This window comes from Cibotium barometz, chromosome 2, assembly GCF_041138505.1.
Source record: "Cibotium barometz isolate CiBa-2024 chromosome 2, ASM4113850v1, whole genome shotgun sequence".
Classification (NCBI taxonomy): Eukaryota; Viridiplantae; Streptophyta; class Polypodiopsida; order Cyatheales; family Cibotiaceae; genus Cibotium; species Cibotium barometz.
The window spans coordinates 55,928,128-55,943,776 of NC_141047.1; the positions used below are offsets into that span (position 1 = coordinate 55,928,128).

Consider the following 15,649-nt stretch of genomic DNA (forward strand, 5'->3'; position numbering starts at 1 on the left):
AGCACTCAATACATTTATTAGTCTTGCTCTACCACATGGTAGAGCTAGATAAATACATTCTAGCTAGACTACCTCAAAGTATTCTAGTGCTAGTTTTTCAATGGATATTATCTCTACCAGGTGGCAGAGCAAGATTAATGAATGTATTGACCAGAATTCTATGAAATCTAGCTCTACCATGTGGTGGAGCTAGAATGCATTCTTCTAGCTCTACCATGTGGTAGAGCTAGACTTCAATGAATGTAACCGGCTGAGGTTGAATGTAACTAGGTAGAGATTGAATGTAACTTGGTAACTAGGACACTTGTGGGTACTCTTTATTCCAAATTCTACTCCAAGATGAGTTCTACTTCACATGACAAGACCAAAAAGCTAGATTTGCATTTGATCTAGCTCTACCACGTGGTAGAGCTGTATCCAACCTAGACCACATCGTAGATTGCTTTGAGGTCTAGCTCTACCATGTGGTGGAGCTAGAATTGCATTTGAGGTCTAGCTCTACCATGTGGTAGAGCTAGAATAGCTGTGTACCATGCAAATCAACAAAACCAATTACTCCAAGAAGAGACCATGACGAGAACCAAGGAGATAAACAAGTGTGTTGAATGGCGCTGGGACCCAACTTTGACGCGTTGGGAGAAGTGATTGCTATACCCAAATCCATGCACGGAGTGATGTGGACATAGAGCAACTTCCCTAGTACAAGTCCGTGTGGTCCGTTCTCTGATGGGGTCCCGGATCCTCAACTTCTAACTGTCTGAATCAAGGTTCTCGAAAAAGATGCAAATGAGAGCTCTCATGCAAAAAGAGCTCTTAATAAATGCGAGCTCTCATGGATAGGGAACTCACATGCATATAGAGATATCATGCAACGCAAGAGAGCTCGTACACTCAATGCAAATAAATGAAAATAAGAGATCTTATGCATAGAGATCTCTTGCAGCCATGAGATATCTAATGCTCTTATAAAAAACTCCCATAGCACCCTGATGGGTTGCAACATAAAAAAGAGAGCATTGGGTTTAGAGCTTACCACAACTCGATCGGTAGGTGGTGAGGACCTAACACCAAAGCATGGTCAGGACGTGAGGTCAAGAGAATAACACAATAGAGACTTATTTACATACTTTTATTTACTGTGATGCATGTGTTATCGATTATGCATAGAGGGCTCTCATGCATATAGATCTAGGATATATCTACGCAAGGTGTGAGAGCTCTCATGCATAGAGAGTTTTCATGCATTGTGAGAGATCTTACATAAAGCTCTCAAGCGTGGATCTCTTCCATGAGAGATCCATGCATATAGATCTCATAAATATAGAGCTAACATTGTGTGATTCATTGTGAGAGCTCCCATGCATATAGATCGCAAATCTCATGCAAAGAGAGCTCTAATGCATATAGATCAGCTATTATCAAGTGCGAGTCATTGTGAGAGCTCTTATGCATAGAGGGCTGTCGTGCATATATATCTCATACATACGTGCATATATATCTCATGCATAGAGGGTTATCATGCATAGAGGGCTGTCATGCATATATATCTCATGCATGAGAGCTCTTATGCATATCGATGAGCTCTCATGCATATAGAGTTATCATACATGAGATCTTATGCATCGAGCTCTCTTGTATTCTAAGAGGTCTCATGCATGAGATCCCTCTTGCATTGTAAGATCTCTCATGCATTAATAGCTCTCATATGCATAGATCTCTCATATCATGCATGAGATCTTATGCATCGAGCTCTCTTGTATTCTAAGAGGTCTCATATGCATAGATCTCTCATATCATACATGAGATCTTATGCATCGAGCTCTCTTGTATTCTAAGAGGTCTCATGCATGAGATCCCTCTTGCATTGTAAGATCTCTCATGCATTAATAGCTCTCATATGCATAGATCTCTCATATCATGCATGAGAGCTATAGAGATTTTGGTCTTGCACTAGAGCTCTCATGCAAAGAGCTAGGTCTTACATTAAGAGCTCTCATACATAGAGCTCCCATGCATAGAGCTTGGTCTTGCATTAGAGCATTCATTCATAGAGATAGGTATTACATTAAGATCTCTCATACATAGAGCTCGCATGCATAGAGCTATATCTTGCATTATTATAAGAGTTCCCATGGATAGATCTCATGTATAGAGTGAAAGAGCTCTCATGCATAGAGCGAGGTCTTGCATTCAAAGCTCTCATACATTGATCTCACATGCATAGAGTTAGATCTTGCATTATTATGAGAGCTCTCTTACATACATCTCATGCATAGAGCTATAATATCTTGCATTATTATAAGAGCTCCCATGGATAGATCTCATGTATAGAGTGAAAGAGCTCTCATGCATAGAGCTAATTCTTGCATTAAGAGCTCTCATACATCGAGATCGCATGCATAGAGTTAGATCTTGCATTAATTATTATAAGAGCTCTCATACATAGAGCTATATCTTGCATTATTATAAGAGCTCTCATGGATAGATCTCATGTAAAAAGTAAAAGAGTTCTCATGCATAGTCTCATGCTTAGAGAGTAAGAGCATTAGGAGCTACATCTTGCATTATTATGAGAGCTCTCTTGCATAGATCTCATGCTTAGAGTGTAAGAGCAAGAAAGTACAATTTCAAGCAAGGAGAGAGGGGAGAAGCTATGCTATGAATAGAGGTACGATACTAGATGGATGGTTTTTCATTTCAAGTAATCTTGCACTAGTTTAAGTCATTTCAACTCAAGCTCTACCATGTGGTAGAGCTAGAATGCATTTTTCCAGCTCTACCATGTGGTAGAGCTAGAATGCATTTTTCCAGCTCTACCATGTGGTAGCATTCAAATTATCCCGCCCAATTTTAAATTCAAATTATCCCGCCCGATTTTAAATTCAAATTATCCCGCCCTTAAAGAATTTAAAATGGTCTTGCTATTTTTCAAGTTTTCCTCGACGTCCATGTCGTTTATGTGATACAAACCTACTTTCCCATCTTGTCATTGACAACTAGCACTTGGACATCACCGCATCTATTATCAAATTCAACGATACAACAAGGTACACATATTTTTGTCTCAATGCATATTAAATCATTATCTATGATTAGATTTAAAGTTTTAAACATGTCAATTAAAAATCAGATCATACACATTGACATAGAGTAGAAAATAAAAGCATGCAAGAATTCAAAAACTCAGGAAATTATGGTTGAAGAGAAAAAACCTGATTCAGAAGAGGTATATGCTGGCTGCTCTCTCTTATTGCTGTAGAAGATGTGGCCTGCAACTATGCAATGTCTTGTATATGCTGCGTAGGAGAGTGGGCCTGCTCACAGCAATAAGAGACGCCTAAAGAAAACCAAGCATGAGAGATTTATGGCCAGGGCCTGTTTATTTCCCTTTATGACCTACAATGCTCTTGCTAATGAAACTACTACTGTAACATGCTCTATCTTTTTTATCGTCTGATTCAGAAGAGAAAATAAAAAAATTAAAGTTTAAGAGACGCCCATATACCTGCTAGAATCCAGATTGCATGGCTGTGGAGGGACGGATAAGCTTAGATAGATTAGGCATCCTTTGATTTGGAGGTAAATATATGCGAGTAACTGCTAGGTAAGAGCAAGGTGGAGCTGCTGAAGGGGCGAGTGGCTGCAGAGAGAGAGCCGCCCAGAGAAAAGCAGGCCACGCTAGGTAGTAAGAGCAGCAAAGTTTAACGCTAGGTACCTAATACGGTCTAACGCTGCAGAGAAGCAGGCCACCCTAGGTTGAAACCTCTGTTTAACGCTGCAGAGAGAGCCGCCCACAGGGAAGCAGGCCACCCTAGGTTGGAGCAGCAAACAGACAAAGCCCCTTAGCCGTGTTGATGGAGGGAGAGCCGCCCACGAACTGAACCCAGAACAGAGAGCCGTCCGCAGGATACGATTCGCCACGATAGGGTTGAGGATAAATTCGAGATTTTTATGAAAATAGCGTTGGTACATAAAAATTCGAGATTTTTATGAAAATAGCGTTGGTACATAAAGTTAGCATTCAATTTGGTAACATACCAAATTTGAAGTTACAAAATTTTGGTAATTTTCTAGATCTTAAAGTTTCCAAAGATCTCTTCATTTCTCCATACATTTGGGATTAGGCCATCCCATCATGTACACAATTTTGAAATAAAAAATCAAGAGCAAAGATAATTTCATATAATTCTTTTTTTGCTCTTGGATTTACTTAAATTATGAAGATCAATTATTACGAATTTATCTTGACAAATCACCTTGTTTTATCTTCTGAACATGCAATGGCTGTGCAAAATCAATATTGAGGTCCCCGGCTCTTGACGCCTAATCCATAGTTTCCTACTAGACTCATCTATGCTCCTTATGGATCCATACACACGTGTGCGCGCATAGCGGACCGACATAGCTCGGGACTAGATGTTGTATGAGTTTCAAAAAATTAAAGCTATTTCTATCAGTTATTGAGAGAACTGAGAGAACTTGGAAAAAAGAGCAAGATATTATAGTGATTTCTACTTGGTGAACCTCAAGTTATCAATTTGAGCCTTGTTAAGCATGCATCATATAGGCTTATGGAAAAACCGTAATGGTAATTTTTTATAAAAGGTGATTTCTATAATTGATTTAGTGAACCTGGAGCTCCGATTGAAACTAGATAAGCGTAAGAAGGCGAGGGTTAATTTTTTTTTTGGGATTTATGCTCGTAGGCACTTATTCCAACTCACCGTGCCTATAGGCACTTATTTCAACTCACGGGTTGCAAAAAAGGGTTGTGATAATCCTTGTAAAGCATAGGAATAATTATAACAATAAGGTGAGGCTTGTGTCGAATATGATGTTTTTGAGGTCATGTGTTGGGCATGGGTCAAGTTGATACGTGGCCCCATCTCACGTTCTAAATCTAGAACCACCAACAAATTTATGCTTATGTGTGTATTAATTGATGATCAAGAGCCTCAGGTTAACAGGTATTGAGACTGAACATTGCCCTAGTTTTGATCATTATTTGGCATAGATATTTATAACTTCTTCAACTTAGTACCTTTTTCAAGCCTCGTTAGGTCTTTTTTTAATTGTAATGTGAAAAGACCCTAGTGTTTGTAGAAGTGGCACGTGTGGGAATAGCCCCTTGACTGGACGGATGGGAGAGAGAGGCGAGCGATGGGCCGTGAAGCGCTTATTTAAATAGGATTAAAGCTATATTTAAATATGTAGGTTAACTATAGTAACTTAAAGCATGTTCATAGTTTACAATTATACTTTACTTATTTATAGACTTTATATAGCTATATAAATCAAACCTATAATTTATATATAAACCCATACAATTTAAGTTTATAAGTAACCTATTTTTAGGAGTAATGGAGTCTGACCTTTTTTCTAGAATCTGATCCTTGGTTCTCATTTTGTGAAGTAGGTCTCTTCTTGGAGTAATTAGTTTCATTGATCTGCATTAGCTCCACCACATGGTAGAGCTAGACCTCAAATAATTCCAGCTCTATGATGTGGTCTAGGTAGAATACAGCTCTACCACGTGGTAGAGCAAGATCAAATGCAATTCTTGCTCTACCACGTGGTAGAGCAAGATCAAATGCAATTCTAGCTCCTTGGTTCTTGTCATGTGAAGTAGGTCTCTCTTGGAGTAATTGGTATTGTTAATCTGCATAGTACACAGTTAGATCGATGCATTCTAGCTCCACCACATGGTAGAGCTAGATCGATGCATTCTAGCTCCACCACATGGTAGAGCTAGACCTTAAATGCAATTCTAGCTCCACCACATGGTAGAGCTAGACCTCAAAGTATTTGATCTAGCTCTACCACGTGGTAGAGCTGTATTCTACCTAGACCACATTGTAGAACTTTAAGGTTTAGCTCTACCATGTGGTGGAGTTAGAATGCATCAATCTAGCTGTACCATAAACCACATTGTAGAGCTAGAATGCCTAGAGGTCTAGCTCTACCATGTGGTGGAGCTAGAATACATTGAACTAGCTATACTATCTGGTAACTATATCATGTGGTGGAGCTAGAATGCATCAATGTAACTATATCATGTAACAGAGCTAGAGTTCATTGATCTAGCTCTACCATGTGGTAGAGCTATATCAAAATAATCTATCTAGACACCATGGTATCGCTAGAATGCTTTGAAGTCTAACTCCACCACATAGTAGAGATAGTCTTTAATGGGTTCTATCTCTACCATATGATAGAGCTAGTTCTAGCTCTAGTTCTAGCTCGACCACATGGTAGAGCTATACTTCATGGTAGAGTCTGATGTACGTTTCAATCTAAAAAAAATTGCTTGCTAGATTTGATTACTAGTTTAACAAGTCCAACATGATTATGTGCAGGATGGATTTCCAATCTGGAGGGAGGGTCTACATGATGTTGAACAATGATTCTGTTGGTATTGGCTGCGTGTGTAGAATTGATCCAAATTCCACTTGTAGTGGAACAAAGATTGGTCAAGGAAATGTGTCATTACTTGTGGAGGAATGCTTGAAGGATGTGGAACTACCATTCCCTACTATGGATACCATTTATCTAAAAAATGCATTATGGAGTAATGTTCGTTGGCCAAAAATGCTTTTAAGGCCTTTCACAAGGGAGCTGGAATTTGGAGAGTGGAGTGAAAGATGTAGTGATGCAGATCAAGAAGAGTCTATGGAACCTCCAATTATAGATGCAATACCGATAACATCTCCAGAACTTGACATGCAAATCTGACAATCTTGGAAGAATGAGATGGTTCTAAAGGATGAGAGCATGATGCAAACTATCGATCAAGGGACTATCTTATATGTGTTTCCATTTGAATGTGTCAACTTTCAACAACTTGGTGATGATTGTGTGGGTGTGGCTATTGAAAGTGCAAATGTATTTCAAACTATGCCGCAAGTGGATAGTATCACCCTAGTTAAATGGCCTATTAAACAGCTGACAATGCTGGATGGGAGCCCATTGCAACGCTATGTTCCGCTTAATGGCATGCATGTTGAACATGCTGATGTATGTAATGAGGATAATGATGGAGATGTAACTAATGAGGTTATTGTTGCCCAAACCTTTGCAAAAAGATGCTACACTTTCATAAACAGGATTCCAAAGCAGAGACCACAACCAGCTTCTGCATTATATATGTCACGTGAATCAGTTCAAAGGATTTCATCCATTGATTGTTGTGCAAAAGAATGTTGTCAGCTAATTGATCGTGATGTACTGATTGTTGAAATGTAGAGAGAAAGAGACGAGACAAGAGACACATTATGTACGCTCCCAAAGACTGATTCATATTGAGGACAAGATACATATATATAGGTGAGACCAAGTTAGGTAGAGTGAGCCATATATAGAGCTCCAACACCCCCACTCAAACAAGGGTCTCTAGCTATGGATGAAGAAACCCTTGGGGATTACAAGGGAAAAACCCAAGCCCCTATACAAATGTGAAAATATGAACCAGAAGTAATGATGTGAAAGTGCATTGTGCATCTATGTACAAATATACAAAAGGACCAAGAGGTCATAGTGAGCAATTGTGGAATGTGCAAAGTGCATGGTGTCTAGAAGATTACAACGATATATGTACAAAGCTACCATAAGAGTAAAGAGCCTAATCTAGAAAGAGTGAGCCCGAGGCAACTCCAAGCTCTGAGCGCAAGAGAATGAAGCGTGACTCATTGAGACCTTTGGTAAGAATATCTGCAATCATCTAGTCACTTGGACAATGTTCAATCATGATAGTGCCTTTGCGTACTTCGTATCGAACATAATGGTAATGCACAGCAATATGTTTTGACTTGTTATGTTGGACATAGTCTTTTGCAAGACTAATAGCACTCTGATTATCACACCGCAAGGGTGTACTAGAAAGAGGAGAATGGCCGATATCTGTCAACACTTGTTGAAGCCAAATGAGTTCACGAGCTGCAAGTGATGCCGCAACATATTCAGATTCGGTTGTAGAAACTGCAACACAACGTTGTTTCTTGCTGGTCCAAGAAATAAGACAACCATTAATGAAGAAACAATTGCCACTAGTAGATCGCATAGATAAATGTGAGCTGGCCCAATCTGCATCTGTGTAACCCAAAAGAGAAAGAGATGGAATGGAGTCGGATGTGAATTGTCGTTGATAAACCAAACCATAATCTATAGTGCCTTTCAAGTATTTCAACACGCGCTTTGCTGAAGACCAATGCTTAAGAGAAGTACATGCAAGGTGTTGCCCGAGATAGTTAGCAATAAACAAAATGTCAGGACGAGTGTTCAAACCAACAACTTGAAGACATCCAACCAAATTAGCATATGGTTGATTTGTAACAAGCTGGCCACCACCATCAGAAGTGTTTTTCATGGAACTCGCAAGACAAGGAGTAGTTGCTGAATGTGCAGATTTCAAACCAAACTTCTTAATAGTATCTTCAATAAACTTTGACTGTCGAAGTAATAAAATACCTTTACTGCGATCCCTTTGAATCTGAATGCCAAGACACGAGTGAAGCTCTCCAAGATCCACCATATCAAATGCCGAAGATAACAACTGCTTACTTTGGTGTAGAAATCCCAAATCATTGGAAACAAGGATTGTATCATCCACATAAAGGGCAAGGATTACAAAACTACCATTTTGGTGTTTGGTAAATAAGTTGGGATCAGAAGAGCAAGAGAGAAAACCATGGGAGGTAAGAAAAAGATCAAACTTGATGTACCAGGCCCGTGAAGCTTGTTTAAGACCATATAAAGCCCTATGAAGACGAGCAACAAGATCTTCCTTCCCTGCAATAACAAATCCTTCTGGCTGCTCCATGTAAATTTCTTCATTCAAATCTCCATTCAAGAAAGCTGTGCGCACGTCCATCTGATGAATTTCTAAGTCAAATTGAACAGCAAATGCCAATAAAACCCGAATACTAGTAATGCGAACAACTGGTGAAAAGGTTTCGTGATAATCAACGCCAGCAACTTGAGAATAACCTTTGGCAACTAAACGTGCCTTGAATTTGTCAAAGGATCCATCTGCTTTAAATTTTGTCTTATATACCCACTTACACTTAATGGCAGTACGGCCAGGAGGTAGCTCAGTGAGTATCCATGTACCTTTAGAGATAAGAGAATCATACTCTGATTCCATAGCCTCTTGCCACTGATCCTTTTGTGGAGAACATATAGCATCACTGTACGTGGCTGGATCTTCAGAAGTAGAGAAAACATTAGCCTCGAAATCTTCATCATAAACATGACAAGAACCATGCTCAAAATCAATAGGCAGATCAATAAAAATGTCAACATCATCAATGACAGCATTCGGAATCAATGGTTGTGAAGAGGAAAGTTGCTCTTTAGATGGTTGTGAAGAGGAAATTTGCTCTATAGAAGAAGATTCATCATCACACAAGAATGGAAAAGCTTGAAGCAAAGATTTAGTATCATCAGAATCATCCATGGACCATGTACCGCCCATAAGCTGTTCATTGAAAATAGCATCACGATTCACAAGCACTTTCTTGGAGGACGGGTCATAGAATTTGTAGCCTTTGGAAGTGTCAGAATACCCAATAAAAATAACTTTAAGGCCAGGAGCATCAAGCTTTGCTCGTGTTTCTTTAGGAACATGAATGTAAGCAATACATCCAAAGGTTCGAAAATGAGATACAGAAGGAATTTCACCTGTCCATGCTGTGATGGGTATCTTACCGGAAGGAGCAGTAGTAGGAAGATGATTCTGAACAAAGACTACTGTCAAGAGAGCTTCACTCCAGAAGACACGAGATAACCCAGAATGAATCAGCATACATCGTATAGCATTGATAATAGTGCGATTCTTACGTTCAGCAACACCGTTCTGTTGAGGTGAATATGGAATTGTATGTTCATGATGAATACCATGGTCTGTACAATAACTCTCAAACTCACGAGACACATATTCTCCACCATTATCGCTGCGAAGTTTCTTGAGGCGACGTCCAGTTTGAAGTTCGGCAGCCTTGTGAAATTGCTTAAAAACAGATAACGCCTCAGATTTTTGTTGAAGCAAGAAAACAACTGTATACCGTGAGTAATCATCAATAAACGTAATGAAATAACGATGTTGTGTTCTCGATGGAGGCAAAGGTCCACAAATGTCGGTATGAACAAGATCCAACAAATCATGAGAATGAACTGAATTCGAGAGAGGAAAGGGTTTACGATTGTGTTTGCCAAGAGCACAAAACTCACAGATTCCCATATGAGGATGAGCTTTAAGATCCATTCCGCGTACAAGACCTTGACGATGAAGATTAAGAAGCTTTGAGAAATCAGCATGAACAAAGCGATGATGCCATATCTTGCAATCATGATCCCCTGGAGCAGTGACAACATTTGCTACAGCATCATTAAGAGAGAGCTCAAATAAATTGCCATTACGAGAAGCAGTTGCAATAATCTGTCCATCTTTCTCAATGCGGCATTTGGTGTGGTCGAATCCAACAAACAAACCAAGATCAACAAGTCTTGCAACTGAAAGAAGATTACGTTGAAGTTCTGGGACATGTAAAACCCCTCGTAAAACTCGAGTTGAAGAAGATAAGGTGCCAAGATATAAATCTCCAATGCCCTTGACTTGGCAAGTTGTATCATCAGCAAGATAAACAACACGCTTAACAGGTAAAGAATGATAGTTATGTAGCCACTTAGATTCATATGTCATATTTCCTGTAGCACCAGAATCAATAATGAAAAGTGAACCATCACGTACATGAAGTATTCTGTCTGGGGGAACTGAACATAAAACACAACTTGTTTCAGGCATAACATTATCATGATGCTCGGCTGCATATGCTCGATTTCGATCTACATCAAATCGACGCTTAAAGCACATGGAAGAGGGATGATCAGATTTTCCACAATAATCACAAGAAGAAGAATCTCTAGATAAACGTGGTTGTTTTGTGGTAATGTTATGTTCTTCATCATATTGACGTGCCCAACAGTCATCTTCAGTATGACCATTCCTATTGCAGTAAGAACAATGCTTGTTAGGAAATTTGAGACGAGAGAAACTACCACCACGACGACCACCTCTACGGTTGCCTCGTTGAAAAGAACGCCTTCGCACATTAAAGGCACGTTCCAACTGTTGTGACTCAGGCTCCTCTTGTTGTGAAAACATAACTGCATCATGACCAACACTACGTCGTTGTTGACGTTGAGAATACTCAATCAAAGATATGCAAGTTTGGTCAAAATCAAGACCGTCCTTGTTAGAAAGAATGGTAACAATGTTGTCATAAGACGGATCCTTTATTGTATCAAGAAGAATTGTAATAAGTTGCTTTCGTGGAACAGGATCACCTGCAGCAGCAAGTTGATTAATAATAGATTTGAAAGAATCAATATGTCCCGTCATAGCAGTACCAACTTCATACTGTAACTTTGAAAGCAAACCTCTCAAATAAAGTGTTTCTGTAACAGACTTTTTCTGAAAATTTGCTATAAGATACTCCCATACGTCATGGGAAGTAGGAAAGTCATACACATCAAGCATGAGAGAATCACTAAGAGCAGAAAGAATATACCGACGAGCTGCTTTATCACGCCTCTGCCAATCCATATAAGCAAGACGCCATGCATCAAAAACAGGGCCTTCCGTGATAAGAACGTTGTCAGAATTCGGAATAATAGGCTGAGACGGACATAGAGAATTGCCAATAACAACATCTGAGAGCTCATCGCCTTCAAGAATTAACAGCATCTTTGCTTTCCAACCGGGAAACCCTTGGCCTTGAAAAGAAGGAATAGAACGTTGGCCAGAAGGAAAACCATTGACGAGAACAGTCATAGCCATATCTATCTGTGAGAAGACGTATAAGATAAAATCACAAAATCTGCACACCATAGACAAGGACGACTGCAAGAGATAAGAGACGTCAATAAGAAAAGAGTCCTCAAAATAGCGAGACGTGGGACGCAAGATTCATTGGTAGACGTTGGATGAAAAAGCTAGATTGGTCGCTTTGCTAAAAATAGCAAAATCCGAGACGTGGGACGCAAGATTCATTGGTAGACGCTTGACGAAAAAGCTAGATTTGGCGGTTTGCTAAAAACGCTTGACGAAGAAGCTAGATTTGGGCGGGTTGCTAAAAACGCTTCACGAAGACGAAACCTGTGTGCTCACAAAGACACTTGATGAAGACGAAACCTGTGTGCTCACACAAAGAACCTGTTTTGCTGTTTTACAGATGCAGTTTGCCTGAACTGTCATAACTTTTGACTCACAACTCCGTTTGACAAACTTTTTTGATAGGATTCACCAGCACAATACAATCTACGCACCTAAGGACGCGATTAAGAAACAACTCTAATTACAACAAGTTAAGCTATAAAATCATGTAGATAACACATAATCAAAGAACAATCTTGTAAGACATGAAATTATAATCATGAATTTAACAAGAAGACATAGATGCTTCCCTCATAGATGCTCTGATACCATGTTGAAATGTAGAGAGAAAGAGACGAGACAAGAGACACATTATGTACGCTCCCAAAGACTGATTCATATTGAGGACAAGATACATATATATAGGTGAGACCAAGTTAGGTAGAGTGAGCCATATATAGAGCTCCAACAATATCTTATTGGCTAACTAATGGCTCTTCTATCTCTCTGAAAATTCAGAGCTCCCAAATGACTGCACTAATTAGGGATTTACCTCCATCGATATTTTTTTGTTTTCAATACGAAAAAATCCGATGGATTCAGATTCCTAAAATTTGAGAAGAGAGACCATATATCATCTTTGAGGAGGCACAAAAGGATGAGAACATTGTTGCACATGCCCAACCAAGAGGATGCACTTCCCTCCCCAAAAGCTTGTGGCAAGAGAACATCAACTCTGAGACGTGGGGGGATGCACATGAGCCTTAGCCTTCCTCGTGTGGGTAGCTACGTGTCATTGTCTTCTAACAGGGTAGAAGATAGACATGGGCGACATCGAGGCCAAGGCGGGCAGTGAGGGGACTTGAATGGAAATTGTACATATAACTCTTGAATGGAAATTGTACATATAACTGGTACCTTTGAAGACCGCATCACGAGAAGTAGCAAGAGGTTGACGACAATAGAGGACAGCAAGAGAGAGATTATTGGGGAGAGAGAGATTATTGGGGACGCAACAAGAGAGGAGTTGATGTGGTTATGAGATGAGATGACGGTTATAAAAACTTTCATTAAATAAGGTTGAAGAAATCTAATAATACCTTAGCACTTTTAAGGTTTTCCTATTGCGCCTCTTACACAAATTAATGAAAAAACATTTCTCCTTCGTTAGTTATCCGCCCCTACTTGATGTTTCATCCTTGTATGCCTCCTTGTCTTTTTTGTAGGTTCAAATTTACGACACACACTCTCGTTTTATAAAATGTACTAGTACTTTTATATTTGATGTTTCATCGTTCATTGCTAGAAAACAATCGAAGGCAGGCCTATTATTGCAGAGAACATTTTCGCCTATTGAGAACATCCCCTCAAAAGAAACCAATCATCTTTCCTACATCGAGCCTCAGTACTTCGAGTATGGATGTTTGTCTCTCGAAGACAGGCCTATCGAGAGCATCCCCTCAAAAGAAACCAATCATCTTTCCTACTACGTCGAGTTTCAAAGAATGGATGTTTGTCTTATCTTGACAAGATTATCTTATGTAATCATGCCTACCTAGGAGAAAGCCTTAACGACGGCCTGGATGTTGCTGTGTGATGATCCTCCGGGCTGCAAGCTGCGGTGTGCGGCCTCTCTGAGCTTGCTAGCATTCTTCCGCAGCGTCTTACCCTCCTCGCCTTCCATTGCAGCCCTCACCATCTTCTCCACCTCGCTTCGTCGCACAAGGCCATCTTCGGCTTGGAACCTGAGCCCCACCTTCCATTCCTCCACCACAAACTTGGCGTCGAGCCACTGGTCCGCGAAGTAGGGCCAGCAGAGCATGGGGACCCCTGCGGAGATGGCCTCGGTGGTGGAGTTCCATCCACAGTGGGTAAGGAAGCCGCCCACGGAGGGATGGGAGAGCACGCGGAGTTGGGGCGCCCATGACACTATGTAGCCGCGGTCCTTGGTATTTTCTCGGAACTCTTGTGGGATGCTGGAGGCGTCCGCCACGAGGTCTGGGCGAAAGGCCCAAATGAAGCGCTGCCCACTGGCTTCCAGGCCGGCAAGCAGCTCCTCAAATTGCTGCTTGGAGAGGAGCGTGATGCTGCCGAAGGAGATGTAGAGCACGGACTGTGGCGGCTGTTCATCGAGCCACTGCAAGCACTGGTCCTCTTCCTTCCACAGGCTGGTGCTGCTTTCCCCCTCCAATTCCTCGATGAGCGGGCCCACTCCGTAGATGGCGCAGGGCCGTCGCAGGTGCTGGGGCAGGGCTTGGAAGGCCGGGGCCTCGAGCTCCTCAAAGGAGTTGACGACGATGGTGTGGGCGCTCTCGTAGGCTATCCGGCACGCTCGAAGAATGGCAGGGTAGGATTGCTCCGTGTCGTCCACTACATGCTTCATTGATGGCATGTCAGCGTTGCGCAGCGCGGGAAGGCCTGGAAGGTCCTTGCGGAAGAGATCTGCTGGCCTCTCTCGATGGATGCTGGCGTGCATTGCTGCCAAATATACAGAGCCGGCAAATGTCGTGATCAGAGACAATGACGATGTAACTAATTGTGACTGGAGCAACGAAAGGAAATTTTAGCTTACCGTCTTCCAAGGGGATGAGGCCGTTGTGGATGTGGAGCAGGAGGAGGTTCAGGCTTTGGCTGGACGGGAACATAACGATCCTCGGGAGGTTGAACTTGTCAACCACCCTCTGTGCCGGACCGGACATGAAGATGTCGGAGATAACACACGTGACAGGGGGGCCTTCCTTGTTGATGTGCTCCACCAGCTGCGCGATGGGACCACTCAACCCCTGCATCGCCTCGAGGAAGTCGGCCATACTCATCCGGAAATCATTGGCCAGGTCCACCCCCTCGACAGGTATGCTAGCTCGGCGTATATTGCTGGGCGGCGGCGCTTGCTTTTCATCTACGTGCTTGGCAGGCGGGTGCGGCTCCTCCTCCAGCTGGACGATGCGCTGGTGGATGGGGTCGATGTTCACGAAGGTGATGAGGAAACCATGGGAGGCCAGCGTCTTGCAAAAGCGCATGAGCGGGTTGATATGGCCTTGGGCGGGCAAGGGGATGGCTACTGCGTGCGGCTTAGTTGAGTGAGCGGCGGCGGCGGCGGCCATTCTGGAATACAATGATAGGGAACTGGCTGGCTAAGGTAAAGTAGACAGTGATGAGTTATTGCTGCAGATCGAGGAGAGGAACTGTGATTTTATAAGCGAGGGCAGTCTCCGGTCTCTACTACTCCATCACGAGAGAAGGGAATCTATAATTTCTTAATCGTTTCGAACGTCTTTCTTCATCGTTTGCACTCTACTTCTGTCGTCAGGCCCTTCATCACACTAACGCATCGCCCACGCAAAGCGACCCTTGCTTGCTAGCGCGACTCGGTCAAATGGAAAAGGCTTGTGGCTTTTGCGACATGAGATATTTAGTGGGAAAGTGGATTACTCCATCGGCTTACAAAGATATCATATATTTAGTGGGAGAGTAGATTACTCCATCAGCTCATAACCCACC

At 41.6% G+C, this 15,649-nt stretch overlaps 1 protein-coding gene across 1 annotated transcript; it reads right to left on the reverse strand.

Moving 5' to 3' along the window:
• Nucleotides 1-13,538: 13,538 nt before the first annotated feature.
• LOC147641239 (UDP-glycosyltransferase 85A1-like) lies at nt 13,539-15,325 on the reverse strand. The gene is made up of 2 exons (XM_086819434.1): nt 14,721-15,325; nt 13,539-14,626 (listed from the first exon to the last, which is right to left on the reverse strand). The coding sequence occupies exons 1-2, from the start codon at nt 15,250-15,252 to the stop codon at nt 13,704-13,706; spliced, it is 1,455 nt and encodes a 484-aa protein (XP_086675560.1). The 5' UTR covers nt 15,253-15,325; the 3' UTR covers nt 13,539-13,703.
• Nucleotides 15,326-15,649: the final 324 nt, after the last annotated feature.